Source organism: Myxocyprinus asiaticus, chromosome 3 (genome assembly GCF_019703515.2).
Source record: "Myxocyprinus asiaticus isolate MX2 ecotype Aquarium Trade chromosome 3, UBuf_Myxa_2, whole genome shotgun sequence".
In the NCBI taxonomy this organism is placed as follows: Eukaryota; Metazoa; Chordata; class Actinopteri; order Cypriniformes; family Catostomidae; genus Myxocyprinus; species Myxocyprinus asiaticus.
Window position 1 is genome coordinate 44,362,055 of NC_059346.1, and position 14,955 is coordinate 44,377,009.

Consider the following 14,955-nt stretch of genomic DNA (forward strand, 5'->3'; position numbering starts at 1 on the left):
CACAAAATCATACAAATACGGGTCAGAAGCTTCAGTTAATGTTCACATCAACCATCAGAATGGGGAAAACATATGATCTCAGTGATTTTGACTGTGGCATGATTGTTGGTGCCAGATGGGCTGGTTTGAGTATTTCTGTAACTCCTGATCTCCTGGGATTTTCACACACAACAGTCTCTGTAGTTTACTCAGAATGGTGCCAAAAACAAAAAACATCCAATGAGTGACAGTTCTGCAGACGGAAATGCCTTGTTGATGACAGAGGTCAACAGAGAATGGTCAGACTGGTTCGAGCTGACAGAAAGGCTACAGTAACTCAGATATCCGCTCTGTAAAATTGTAGTGAGCAGAATAGCATCTCAGAATGCACAACACATCGAACCTTGAGGTGGATAGACTACAACAGCAGAAGACCACGTCTGGCACTATATTATGACCATAGTGTACCTAATAAAGTGCTCAGTGAGTGTATTTATGATCTTTCACATCATACTGTATGGCAGGTTCAAGGATTAGCTCAGAAGATGTGACAAAATTAGGTTAAAATACAAAATATTCAAGTATTTTACATTTTCTTAGTAGCCAACAGTATGCGCAGTACAACTACATGATCTGATGTTGATTGCAAAGATTAACCTTATCAAGGTTAAATGTCAACCACCCACGCAGAAAAAGAGGTTAGAGGAATAGCCAGAATTTAGAAAGGAAAAAACTAGATCTCATTCTAAAATGTTTTAAAAAAACAACACCTCAGGACATTCTGAAAAGGTTAAATGCTTGAAAATGCTGATACAAGCAATTATCATGCATTTGTTTGCTCAATATGAACATGACTGATCACAAATTCCAAAGCACACTATAATATCCCAAAGATGAGACTATACAGAGTGTATTCTATGTTAAAGTTTACAGCTATGTTAATATAGGCTTCATTGCTTACATTCTTATGATAAATTTAACATAACAGAACAAGTGATATATAGTCAAATACATAAATAAAGCCAACCCTATACAAACACTATAAGGGAGAGGATTTCACAACTTCAACAACCCACCACCATCAGGTTTGATGTCTACATTTTAATCCACACCTTTCTCCTTCATCCATTCCATACATTAACATCTGCTTTCTTGGCAAAAGCTTTCGAACCAAACCAAAGCAAATTACAATAAATAAATACAAATATTTAATATAGAAAAGTAACAAAAGGATATAATAAAGTAACAAATACTAAATTATCAAGATGAAGGCTTCTACTCCACTTCAAGCTTGAGTGAACTGTAATAGTGAGTGCAGGTAGTGGACATACAGTATATGGATAATGAGCCATTATGTCTGTTACATAACCTGGTGGAACGGTCACATTTGACTGGATTAAATTCCCAGCATTCAAATATTTAATTTGAACAATTGTTGTTAGGTAAATGGATCACTGATCATTGTACAGTATTTATCCCCTGAATCACTCCTGGTACTTGTAGAGGTTAAAGTACAGGAGTTAGGAAGTTTCCTTTGTTCAGCTGCAAATGGAGAAATGGAGCAAGTTGTACATTTGCATCTCTCCACTACTTTAAATTCTCAATGCATTCAGTAGGGGGCAGAACCTGTAAAAAGCCCCAACAGCACCTGCCATGGAACTATCACCCCCACTATTGAATTAGTACAGTTGCAATGGCTGTTCAGTAATGACTACCAATTGAACACTTTGTAGCATGTAATAAATCGAATTGCACGCAACTAAATTTAGTAGGAAGTGAGGAAGGATTTTCTCTTGAGGAATATAGTCCATGAATGGCCCTTGAGTCTCTCAATCCAGATTATTTAATTAAGAAGGGGGGAATTAATTAAGAACGAAGAAGCAGTTAAACTTTTTTAATAAAAGACTTTGCCTTTATTATGCTATTTATTATGCTGAACCCTCATCTGAAAAGATTACCTAAACAGTGATCACAGACTGCCCTGCATGTGGGAAAATCTATTTATAAATATCTATACATATTAGGGCTACTCATTAAATAGATTGTATAGTGTAGATCATACTGACCTAAAAAAAAAAAAAAGAAAAGAAAGAAAAAAATGCCCCAAGTATAGGGTCACTTTTATATAAACTCATATTTCAAGACAATCAAACAATTGTATTGATCAGGATGTGCACATGCAGTGGAGTACTGTTGAAATGTAGATTACATAAGCATGACTAGATTAAAGGCCCTTGGCACTGCAGCACATCAATATATGAAATTACAAGGTAATGTTCATTCTCAGTCACAGAATGCATGCTTTTTATCATCTTGCCTATAACTACATCAAACAAAGCTGACCAGTAGATTGCCTCAGAATGAACTTCAGCCAGTGGACAAGACTGGTTACCCCTATTGAATGAAATATTAATTTAAAAAGTGTTCATGTACATAATAACCAGTTGTGAATGCATGAAGCAGTTCATGTTATATATGTGTGTGTGTATGTCACTACATATTTAAGTAAATTACACACTGTACATCCTTCTATTTCTATTAAACACTTACCATTATAATGGAGTCTTTTTTTCTAATGTGCACACTGAACCCTAACAGCTTCCATATACCGTCAAGCGATAACTCCGTCTTCATAAAACCGGTAATAAAACGACCATGCTCTTTGCAGCAAATTCCTACGTTTTGCTACTACAAGCAACTTACCCCATGTCGTTGTTTTATCCCTCCTGAGACTAGATGAGATTTCTTAATCACCGAGTTTCTTCTTCCAGCGCTGTTTAGATGCGGTCTGTGCGTTCAATCCCCATCAGTCAGTCACACTATGAGCAGCGGCATTCTGCGGCTCTCATTACACGCTATGTAGGCTGTCAGATGCGCTGGATGAATCCCACGGCGAATTGCCCACTATTACTACCACTGCCCAATTTCAGTTGGTTTGGCACACGACAGGTGCACCTCGCATCTCTGTGGTTATATATGATATTTCTAGAAGAAACGAGGCAAGGGTAACGCCGAGGTGAATGAAGAGCCCCCTCTCTCTAAGTGGGCGTGTGCACTATAAAGATGAATCTAGTGTCAGTCGATGGTCATAATAACACACTACTACACAGTATCCCATAATAACGCCACCTGGTACGCTGTTTCCCATTAAAAGACTCTTGCACGCTTTTTATAATATAATTATTCAATCACCATCATAGTTCACATATATAAGCATATCTTTGTCATTTGAATCATTATTTCAATGTTTTTTTTGTTGTTGTTGTTGTTGTTGTTTTATTCCTGACTTTATCCTGAAGAGTAAGAAAGTTATATTGATTGGCATAAATTGTATTTAACATACCATCCTAGGGCATTTCTTTATCTTTGCCTATTGAAAAAAATCATTATAAAACAGATAGATCCGGTCCTGGATGCTGATTGGTCAATAGCCATGCGTTATTCATGATAATGCACAGCTCTGACCCATTCTTGTTGACTAGCTATGTTTTGTGTACTGTTTACTGCCAGGGACTGTATTTTCTGTCTGAAGGATGTCATTAAATGATTTTACTTATAAAATATAAAATTTTAATGAACATTTGTGTCCTTTATATTTTTATTATGTGGTGACCATTTTTAAAAAAGCAAAAAGGCATGAGAGGGCATGCTATACTGTGAATATAGTCACATCTGAAGGGGTTGCAGGCACTCCGCTAGAGCTGTTCGATTCCAGAAATTTTTAGAATCTACTCCAATTCCGATTCCTGGTTTCAGAATTAATGGAATCGATTCCAAGACTCGATTCCAGACTGATTTTCTTGAAGCTTTTTCAGTTCCCCTAAAAACGGGAGGTAACGTTAAATCTCATAATAAACAGCGCAAGTTCTTTGCTCTATTTATGACAGCATGAATGATAAAAGATAGTGACAATTTCTATTAATAGCACACTATTCTAAAAAAATAATATGTGCCTATTTGCACATCCTAGTGCACGAGGTTTAAATCTCAAAGGATGAATTTGAGGGAAGGTGCCTTTTTCACTATAAATTCTCCTCCCTGCCCAGTAGGTGGCGATATGTACAAAGAATGCAAGCTTTATAGTAAAAAAGATCTTAGATTTTGTTCTGTTTCTCACCCAAATCTATCATGTAGCTTCTGAAGACATGGATTTAACCACTGTGTTCTTATGGATTACTTTTATGCTGCTTTTAGGGCCTTTTGGAGCTTAAAAATGTTGGTACCCATTCACTTGCACTGTGAAGATCAAAAGAGCTGAAATATTCTTCTAAAAATCTTTATTTGTGTTTTGCAGAAGAAAGTCAAACACACCTGGGATGGTATGAGGGCAAGTAAATGATGTGAGAATTTTAATTTTTTGGGTGAACTATCCCTGTAACGTTTCTGAAATGTGTTGTAGTTTAGTGTTTAGGGAATAAACACAGTCCGAACATATCAAGCCCTGAGAGGAGTCGATTCCAAACTTTGGAGTCGATTCTCGATTCTCAATGTCTCGGAATAGAAGATTATTTTTGGAATCGATTCCCTGCCTACACTCCGCTTTGCGTCATGCTTAACAAAGGCCTTCAGTAGTGACTACAATAGGTCCTCTCATGCCTTATTGCTTAAATAAATAAACAAATAAAGTAATTGGTGTTATATGATCGTGTCATTAGTGTGATTGGATGTGTTTTATATGAAATAGAGATGTAACGTTATCAAAAATGAAACAGAAAACACACTTATATGAATATATATATTAAAAAAAAAAACTTTGCATATCTAATTTATTATTATTATTTTTATTATTATTATTATTATTATTGTAGAAGGATTAGTAATTCCTAGATTTTGTGATCTGTACCACTGGATTTATAAGATTACATTTTATGAGCACATAATTATCTTTTAAAGCGTTGTAACACCAATGACAAAAAAGGGACACATTTGTTAAATAATTAAAATATTAAAATAAAGACAATACTTACTTTTTATTACTTTTATGGGTGCAAACTGAATTCATTTTTTCCCCCTCGAATCATCTTAAAACGTAACTTGCCATTGTAACATGATTTTTCTTCACATCGAACTTTTATTTTGAATAATATTGAAGCGTTGGCCCAATAACCCGGAAGCATTTGAGCTACTTTGATTGCTTATACGTTTGTTGCCCTCTTTCTCTTTCTCTCTCTCAGCTGATCTGCCTGCTTCGTTGGTGAGTTGTTATTTTTTGAGTTATTGAATTGAAATATTAAACACATTTATTCTTAACATTTTACATTTGACATTATATAGGTATTCTAATGTAAACTAGTAAACTGATGTAATTTGCTTGCGTGTGTCTGGCTAATCAGTTGCGTGTTTCCGTGTGGCTCTTTAAATTCAGTTAATAACAATTCAGTGATTGTTTTGAGCAGGACGAACATCATAAATTAATTTTTTTTTCATGTCATTTTTTCTGTAAGCCCCTGAAATGTTTTTGCTATATGTACTCTTGTTTGTACTATTTTTTTCTTACTAGAAATGATCCAACGTGAATTTTCTTGATAAAAAAAATATGATCATACCTGGTAACATGTGCAGGTAAAATGGCTAGAAATAGCATTTTAGCTTAGCGTAAAGCTGACAATTTACACAAGGTTTATTTCTATTTCTTCTGCTCCAAACTTACTTCAAACTTACTTCTCTGTCTGCTCGTATGAATGTAACACATCATAAGAAAGTGTTTCACTGCTGTTCAAATGCACTTTGGATCACATCATTTATATGTATAAATGTCTTTCATCTGAAAGGACTAAATATTAAATGAAACAAATGACAATAAAATGCAAAGTAATCTCTTCAGTAATCAAAATACTTGTGAATATCCAATAATCCCGTTACATGTATTCCGTTACTTCCCAACCCTGTATATACAATGGTTACAACGCCTTAAAATACCACCTATTTCGGCTGGGTCACACTTCCAGTTCCCCAAACTGACGTTTATTAGGTGTGATGTTGTTTGTGAAACCTCAGGCAATAGATGTTTGTTCCTGTGGCTGAGGAGCATGTTCCCTAGGGATTATTTCTTCTCCCATAAAGATGGGACATCTGATGGTTTATTCCAGCACACTCTACATCACCACCTCTCCCAGCAACAGAGGATTGAATCACATCTGAATGTAACAAAGTGAGTGGAAAGCTTGTTTCTTGGGTTTCATCTGATATTCCAGGAAGCTAGACAACGGTTGGTCTGTCAGATCTTGTGTGTTCTTGTATAATTTAACAAGTTGTTTGTCTATCTCTCTAGCTTCTTTGGTCCACCCTTGAATGTACCTCCTTTCATTCCAAGCTATCAGTGGAATCCAGTGGAATCACCTGATCTTGCCTTCACAAGTCCAGATCGAGGGACTGTAAGCAACAGAAAGTGAGCAGCACTCTGGAATCTTGAACTTGTGACTGACCACAAACCACTGGAATTCTTGTCACTAATCTATATTTCAATGGGACATTTTTAGTTCTCTTCCTCAAGCAGTATCTCTTTTACTGTGCCAGGAGGAGATGTAATCAGAGTGAGAGTGACTTCAAGAGACAGCGCTTCAGTTCTCCAGGTCCTGCTATAAATGCCAACTTTACCTCCCAAGCAGACGCTAGACCAGAAGCGACCAGATCAGCGTGCAAGTCTTATTCAAGACGCCCCACATGCTCACCTTCTGCCTCTAAACCAGCAGGTTGTGTGCCATCTTTCAGAGAGGGATTACATCAGAGCTCTCAGAGCACCTGGCCACAATCATCAGTTAATGATAAGGTGAGCACATTGATAAAAACCATAAATGTTCACTGATGTTGTCACATGACCTCTATTTGAGGTACACAAGTACCTCAAGTAAATGGAAAAAGTGTTGTCAGGTACAGTGGGGTCTAGAAGTCTGAGACCACTTTGAAAATCTGGGATGTTTCTCATTTAAACTTGGAAGTAAACAGAAAAAGTTATGGATTTAAAAAAACAAAAACATTATGTCATAAAAAAGAAGTTTCTACACTATTTCTACATCACTAATCAAAATGTAAGCAGATTTCCATTCTTCCATTGAAGCTCACAAATGCTCTTTGAAACATTTTCAAACCATACTGGGATAACATGGATCATCAGGTTTTGTACAAACTTGTGGAGCCCATATCAGCTGGAGTGCATGCTGTCATAAAAGCAAATAAAAAGAAATTCTAAAATTCTTAAAAAAAAAAAAAGAATCTGCTTTCAAAATGTCATATTGTTCTAGACTGTTGGATCCCAATATTTGTCTGTTAAATGGGATAACAAAGTTGACGTTGACATTACACATGTAAAAGATAAACAATCAAAATTATTACATTCATATAACTTAGTGTTTTGTTTTTTTGTTTCCCACAGCTCAGTCAGCAGATTCTCGACCTGTTTCATGCTTGTGAGCAACAGAATGATGATCTGGAAAAGAAGGAACATTGCCGATCACTGCTGCAGAGTGACATCCAGACAATCTTCCCACGTACATTGCACTCATATTTACATCCGCTATGCTTGAGATCTGCTCTAACTATAGCTTAAAGGGATAGTTCCCTCAAAAATGAAATTTCTCATAACCCTCATGCCATCCCAAATGTGCATGACTGACTTACTTTTGCTGAACACAAAGTTTTTTTAAGAAGAATATTTCAGCTCTGTTGGTCTATTCAATGCAAGTGAATGGTGTCCAGAACTTTGAAGCTCCAAAAAGCACACAAAGGCAGCATAAAAGTGCTCGGCTAAGACTCAAGTGGTTTAATCCATGTCTTCTGAAGTGATATGATAGGTGTGTGTGAGAAACAAATCAATATTTAAGTCCTTTTTTACCGTAAATTCTCCTCCATGCCCAGTAGGTGGCGATATGCAGTAAGAGTGTGAATTGCCAAAAACAAAAGAAGAAGAATATGAAAGTGGAGATTTAAAGTGTAAAGGACTTAAATATTGATCTGTTTCTCATCACCTCGGAAGACATGGATTTAACCACTGGAGTCATGTGGATTACTTTTATGCTGCCTTTATGATATTTGGAGTTTCAAAGTTCTGGTCACTACTCACTTACATTGTATGGACCTACTTTGTGTTCAGCAGAAGAAAAAAAGTCATACACATCTGGGATGGCATGAGGGTGAGTAAATGATGAGAGAATTTATTTCATTTTCTTCCCGCAGTCGTTCACCATCTAGCCTAAATGTTTCATTTACTGTCATCAAGGTGCTCGGGTCTTCTTGGCTGGGTCATCACTCAATGGCTTCGGTAGTCGCAGCAGTGATGCTGATCTTTGTCTTGTCATTGAAGAGGAAACAGTACCGGTAAGTGTATTCTGTAGGACAGACGTTTTGTGTTTGGTGTTCTGTCCAAATGGTTTCTGCACAAATTGTTCAGAGTTTTTAAAAGGGATAGTTCCACCAAAAAATTTAAGTTCTGTCATCATTTACTCACTCATGTTCTTCCAAACATGTAAGACTTTGTGGATCACAAAAGGAGATGTTAGGGAGAATGTTAGTCTCAGTCGCCATTCACTTTCATTGTATAGAAAAAGGATGCAATGAAAGTAAATGGTGTTGACTGAGGCTAACATTCTCCCTAGCATCTCCTTTTGTGTTCCACAGAAGACAGAAAGTCATAAAGGGTTTTGAACAACATGAGTGTGAGTAAATTATGACAAAATTAGTAAATGATAACTCAACATATTCATTCCTCTTCAGATAAACCGCAGTGCAGATGCTGTGTACGTCCTCAGTCTTGTTCGGAAATTGTTTTACACACTGTGTAAGTGCCTTGCCGTGTATAATTCTTGAACAGCGAATTAGTTTGCCTTTGTTTTGTTTGCTAATGGCATGACTTTTTTTTCACAGCTTACATCGAGAGGCCTCAGCTCATCAGAGCAAAAGTGCCGATTCTGAAGTTCAGGGACAGAGTTAGGTAGGTCCTTTAGGTAGAAATAAATGTCATGAATAAAAGTCATGTAAAGAGTTATTGGTTTGTTAATAGGTTACATTTAATCATTTTTATATTACTTAGAATTCAAATTATAAAACTGAAAATTGTCAACATATCTGCTGTTGGTGAGAAAGAGGACATTAATGATGCCTTATTCATCATTGCAGAACTGAAAATCGTAAAAGCAAATTACAGCATGAAACGATTCATACTGTCGTCATCTGTTGATTCGGTCCCAACTGATACTGATTTTAGAGAGAATTATTTTACTGATCAGATTTAGGCTGAAATCATCAAGTAGAAGGAAGTAAAATTTCCTTGTGAATACATGCGTCATCTTAGCAAAGACTAACCAGCAAGAATGGATGACTTTAATTAATTTGACTGTAATGCTATTAGATTAATTAGTATGCAGATTGTTTCACTATGCGGGTCAAACATGGAATAGATATTGATCAGGATATGCAGTCATTGTGTTCTTAACCTCTTCAACTCTTGAGCATTTTTGGGCTGCCGCCTGCAGTTTTTCACACTCAAATTTAAAAGCTCACCATTTGCGCACACTGTGGACTAATTTAAAAGATGTCTAATTTTTTTCAAAAACCCCAACAGATAAAAAAAATAATTGCAATTGTTCATAAATAATAATGTACATGTTTACAATTTTATAATAAATATTTTCTTTTATCCTTTTTGTTGTTGTTGTCGTCATCCTAACTTGGTAAGCATGTAATTCTGGTCCTGTTCTGTCCACCTCCCTACAAAAATTTTATTCCACTAGAAGGCAGAAAGTACTTGAAATTTTTTTTTTTTTTCCCTCATCACCTTCTGTCACAAAATGCCGATCTGGAATGTAGGTGGCGCTCTAACGCATTTTAGCCCTCACAGATGTGCTCGTCTATAGACATTGTAATTTTCAGTTCATGCACCATCCCCATTGTTTCATCGATTATCTCGGCCTCTGAGTGAACTAGAAGCTAAATCTAGATGTCATTAGAAAGTACTAAAGCAAGCTCACAGACAAGTAAAAAATGGCAAAATTTTTTAGAAAACTGCCTAAGGTAAAAGCAGATATAAAGGTTTTGGCTATTTGGGGCTAACAGCAGAAGTGATCGGCACATAAAAGAGACGTACGTTTTACTTTGTGATTCTTTTGAAAATCTTTTGAACTGTGGTATTAGGGCAACAAAAGAAACTATACAGTAGCATTCCTGAGAATGAGAGCTTTCATTTGGTATATGATTTGTCTATTTAAGTGCTATTTGAAAGACTTATTTTCATATCAGTATTTCTACCACATTACTTCTAGGTGGCGCTGATTTGCGAAGCGAATGTTTCAGTTATTTTATTTTAAGTAAAATGAATGCAGATGTGATGGTTATCTATGAAAAGTTCAGATTATAAACTTTCAAACGATACCACATATGCCTGACATATGTATTCAAAGACTTGAACTTAAACTTGGATGTAAATGTTTTTCGCGGCATAGCGCCCCCTATTGGACCCGCCGGCAGGTCCTCAGAGTTTTTTGGGGGTTTTTTTGTGTGGATTTTTCCCCTTTTTCTCCCAATTTGGAATGCCCAATTCCCAATGTGCTTTTAAGTCCTTGTGGTGGCATAGTGATTCGCCTCAGTCCATGTGGTGGAGGACGAATCCCAATTGCATCCGCGTCTGAGATCATCAACCCGCGCATCTTGTCACGTGGCTTGTTGAGCGCGTTGCCACGGAGACATAGCGCGTGTGGAGGCTTCACGCCACCCACCGTGGCAACCACGCTCAACTCACCATGTGCCCCACCAAGAACGAACCACATTATAGCGATCACGAGGAGGTTACCCCATGTGACTCTACCCTCCCTAGCAACCGGGCCAATTTGGTTGCTTAGGAGAACTGGCTGGAGTCACTCAGCACGCCCTGGGATTCAAACTATCGAACTCCAGGGGTGGTAGCCAGCGTCTTTACCACTGAGCTACCCAGGCCCCTGAAGAGGTTAATATTAACACTTTTGAAAAGAGTAGAGTGTCTACATCTGTGTATGATTGACCAAGCAAAATGTAACAGGAAAACAGATTTAATTGTTCACTGTAATTCTTTTGCTTATCAGTGGCGTGGAGTTTGATTTGAACTTCAACAACACTGTTGGTATCAGAAACACCTTCTTACTGCGGACATATGCCTTCAGTAAGTCCAACAAAAGTCATAGTTGTTTTTTCTTATTGAGGTCTTTGTGGAAAATATATGATGCTGTTTTTTTTTTTTTTTTTTTACCTTAATTTCAGTTGAAAACCGTGTTCGCCCTATCATTCTTGTAATAAAGAAATGGGCCAGTCACCACCGCATCAATGATGCCAGTCGTGGAACACTGAGCAGCTACACACTGGTTCTTATGGTCCTGCATTACCTTCAGAGTAAGTTAAACACTGATTTTTTTTCTAAATGGATCAAATGCATGTACATATGATGTTGTCTTTTCTAAAGTCTGCTTTTTGTTGTTGTTCTGCTCTTAAATATTTGTTTTTTCTCCTGTTATAGCTCTTCCTGAACCTGTCATTCCATGCCTTCAAATGGATTATCCAGTAAATAAATTATCTAATAATTCATCTATCATCTATCTATGAACTGCTGTTTTAAGAACTTATGTTTAAATTACTCTCTGCAGGGGTGCTTTGACCCCAAGATGGACATTCATCTTGTGCCAAGTGGGCCAAGGAATATCCCTGCCTTTGTGTCTAAAAACCAGTCATCACTAGGAGACTTGCTCTTGGGTTTCCTGAAGTACTATGCCACAGTTTTCAAGCAAGTAGCTTTATTGTTTTCATTGCAGAAATCATTGGCATTGATCAGACATGTTATTTAGGGCAAAACACAATTTTGTTTTTTACATTTTTATTACTGTCTACATAGCAGGGTGGTTAGATTCACCTATAGATAGAGGCCAGTGTTGCTAACCAACCTGTTAGGCTCTTGTTTCATGTCACTTTGCTAGATTGACATCAGCAGGTGAAACTTTGGCAGGCTCTAGTCCAAATGGCCTACTTTAAAGCCCATACAAATGGATGCGTGCATATGCAAATTGAATAATAAATCTAGATGTATTGCATTGGCACATCTTTACAGTTCATTGTTATTTCCACAGATGGGAGAAGAATGTGATCTCTGTGCGTGAAGCAAAAACTCTCCCCAAGACCAAAAGCAGAGAATGGAGAGAGAAGTTCATCTGTGTAGAAGGTAACCAGATGCAACATTTCTGAACACCATACACTGAAAACTGTAAGAAGCTTGAATGATTTACACAAGGAGAAAATAAAAAAAAGTTCTTTGTTTTTGTTTATATCTGTCTGTCCTCAAGAACATTAATGTTTATATCTTGTTCTAGAACCATTTGACCGTACTAACACAGCCAGAGCAGTTCATGAGAAAGTAAAGTTTGAAGCCATTAAAGCAGAATTCACAGAGGTAAGCATCTTTAAATTATAAATATAATTCATAATATTTATGATTAAAACTCAATTCTGTAAAACTTTACTACAGAACTCATGACAAATTAAGTAGCTATTGTAAGCACCTCTATGTTTTACAATAATGAGGTGGTTTTATAAAGATTTGTCAGCGTGAAATCGGGGACATTTTTATTGGACTTCCTGCAGTTGTAAACTGTTGATGAATTTGAGTTTTATCAAAACAATTAAAATATTTTTAGCTTTTTGTAATTTGTCTTTTTTTCTTTTATTTAATCATTTATTTTTGGTAATATAATTGTATAATTCTAAATATAATTTTCTATGTGATCTGTTTATGCACTTTTATATAAGTTTGTTCTCATACAGAGCTTTTTTCCTTCTTTGAAGGAAGATGGATATGAAAAGGAATGGGGAAATATGGTCTAAAGAAAAAATTGAAAAAGTTGTAGTTACTTTTGCCAAAAGAAAATTCAAGTGTAAAATTATATCAATAAATGAGGCCTGAGCTAATTGGCAAATAAGGCCTATTGCAACAGTATTGAGTTTAGTGATAGACCGATATATCGGCCAGGCCGATTAATTGGCCGATATTTGGCCATTTTCCGATTATCTGCATTGGCCATTTGGTTTCAAATTCTACCAATTGACTATCCATTGATAAATCAGTACTTTCTGTTTTCAAGTATTTTCTTTTCAAGTTTATGCAAATATGAGAGAATTGCATAAAATAAGTGTTTGTTTCACAATTTTTGTACATCTGATATTGCTGCTGTTAAATTGTATCATGCTTATTGCCATTTATATATGCCATCCTGATCTCTAGATATTGGAAATGGCCATTTAAAACCCATATCGGTCGACAAATAATTGGGTTGATGTATTGTAATGAACTTTTTTTTTTATTACTTTACAGTCTTATCAGGTTCTGCAGCTGAGAAAAGATCTCAACTTCATCCTACCCCTCAAAAACACAAGACCAGAAAGATAGCAAGACTTCAGGCTGCCTTCTGATGATAAAGAATATGTATACAGAATGGATTTAATCTTAAATGCAGTCTTCAGTTTCCTTTTGTGCATTTTGAGAAGAAATGCTTTACTCCTTGCTTTTTGGTATGCTAGACCTTTTGAAATTAGTTGATGAAAATTCTCTCATCATTTACTCGCCCTCATGCCATTCCAGATGTGTATAACTTTCTTTTTTCTGCAGAACACAAAGATTTTTAGAAGAATATTTCAGCTCTGTAGGTCCATACAATGCAAGTGAATGGTGGCCAGAACTTTGAAGTTCCAAAAATCACATAAAGGCAGCATAAAAGTAATCCATAAGACTACAGTGGTTAAATCCATCTTCAGAAGCAATATAATAGGTGTGGGTGAGAAACAGATCAATATTTCAATCCTTTTTTTTTTTTTTTTAAAGTCCTTTTTCTTTAAATCTGCACTATCACATTCCGAAAGTGGAGATTTATTGTAAATAAATAAATAAATTTAAAAAAGGATTGAAATATTGATCTATTTCTCACCCAAAGTTATTGCATTGCTTCAGAAGACACATTAAATTTACATATGGAATACTTATATGCTGCCTTTATGCACTTTTTGGAGCTTCAAAGTTCTGGCCACCATTCACTAGCATTGTATGGACCAACAGAGCTGAAATATTCTTCTAAAAATCTTTGTGATCTGCAGAAGAAAGTCATACATGATGGCATGAGGGTGAGTGTGTGTGTATGTGTGTGTATATATATATGTATATATATATCTATATCTATATATATATATATATATATATATATATATATATGACATCATGGCCAGACAATCTTGCTTTTGATTGATCTTCCTGTACTGTTGACATCTTGCCTTCAATCTTTGTTTCTCCTCTAAAACTCGAAATTGTAAAAACGAGTCACATTTTATGACAAATGACTACTTTTACCTGAAAATTTTGGTGATTGGTTTTCTATTCGTTGTTTGTTTTGTATAGTTTGTACAGTCTTTTAAATGTTTATTTAAAGGATTAAAAATTTAATAGTATAAAACTGTCTTCTGCCTTTTCCATTTGTTTCCCCCTCTAATTATCTATTTTAAAGAAATTCTCAAATTTTTGGTAATTTCTTCTGCTATATATTTAATGCAATACTAATAGAGAAATTGTGAAACCATAATTTGATCTGGGAGCAATTCGGAGGTAAAAATCCTCCACATTTCTTGTTTAATATTAATATAGGTTCAGAGATTACTTAAATGGGAATGGGAAGCTCTTTTAGTGGATCGGTTTTTGTATAGTGCAATTTAGATGCTGTGCATGCAATAACACTTTCAACTGCAGGTAAATGTGATTTATGTGTGACTGTTGAACAGCATGCATTAATGGTTTGCCATTCTGATATCACCAGTTTAATTACCCACCTAGCATAAAGTAAGTTTAGGTACGCTGATATGGGTGTGTGGGAGCTAGAGTAAAATTAGCTCAGTCAACAGAAAACTGACACTAGAGTTGGCTGAGTCCTGTCCCTTTTCAACATGGTGGCGTTCACTTTGTGTCATATTACAAGGACCACCACCGTT

At 36.0% G+C, this 14,955-nt stretch overlaps 2 protein-coding genes across 3 annotated transcripts in view; one reads left to right on the forward strand and one right to left on the reverse strand.

The window, feature by feature from the left end:
- Nucleotides 1-2,991, reverse strand: part of LOC127429018 (homer protein homolog 1-like) — a 50,002-nt gene extending 47,011 nt beyond the window's left edge. The window contains exon 1 of the mRNA XM_051677758.1: nt 2,683-2,991. Within this exon, the coding sequence (XP_051533718.1) occupies nt 2,683-2,687 (5 nt within the window). The 5' untranslated portion in view covers nt 2,688-2,991. The remainder of the gene's footprint in view (nt 1-2,682) is intronic.
- A 2,102-nt stretch (nt 2,992-5,093) lies between these two features.
- LOC127428166 (poly(A) RNA polymerase GLD2-like) lies at nt 5,094-14,188 on the forward strand. Of its 2 annotated transcripts, none has more exons than XM_051676309.1 (15): nt 5,094-5,173; nt 5,977-6,130; nt 6,251-6,367; nt 6,496-6,748; nt 7,352-7,466; nt 8,195-8,292; nt 8,689-8,752; nt 8,839-8,905; nt 11,028-11,104; nt 11,203-11,331; nt 11,456-11,499; nt 11,583-11,719; nt 12,060-12,151; nt 12,300-12,379; nt 13,298-14,188. In XM_051676309.1, exons 2-15 carry the CDS (start codon nt 6,009-6,011, stop codon nt 13,370-13,372), a joined length of 1,470 nt encoding a protein of 489 aa, XP_051532269.1. In that variant the 5' UTR covers nt 5,094-5,173; nt 5,977-6,008; the 3' UTR covers nt 13,373-14,188. The 2 variants fall into 2 exon arrangements, with proteins under 2 accessions (XP_051532269.1, XP_051532278.1); XM_051676318.1 differs by having other exon boundaries at nt 5,129-5,173; nt 5,951-6,130.
- The last annotated feature ends 767 nt before the right edge of the window (nt 14,189-14,955 follow it).

What these genes read in the sequence shown, in the direction of transcription:
- LOC127428166 (XM_051676309.1), top strand. Translation starts at nt 6,009, where the DNA reads ATGTTCCCTAGGGATTATTTCTTCTCCCATAAAGATGGGACATCTGAT. An exon ending in AAGTTCAGGGACAGAGTTAG is followed by an intron (nt 8,906 to 11,027) that starts GTAGGTCCTTTA and finishes TTTGCTTATCAG; the next exon opens with TGGCGTGGAGTTTGATTTGA. An exon ending in GGTCCTGCATTACCTTCAGA is followed by an intron (nt 11,332 to 11,455) that starts GTAAGTTAAACA and finishes CTCCTGTTATAG; the next exon opens with CTCTTCCTGAACCTGTCATT.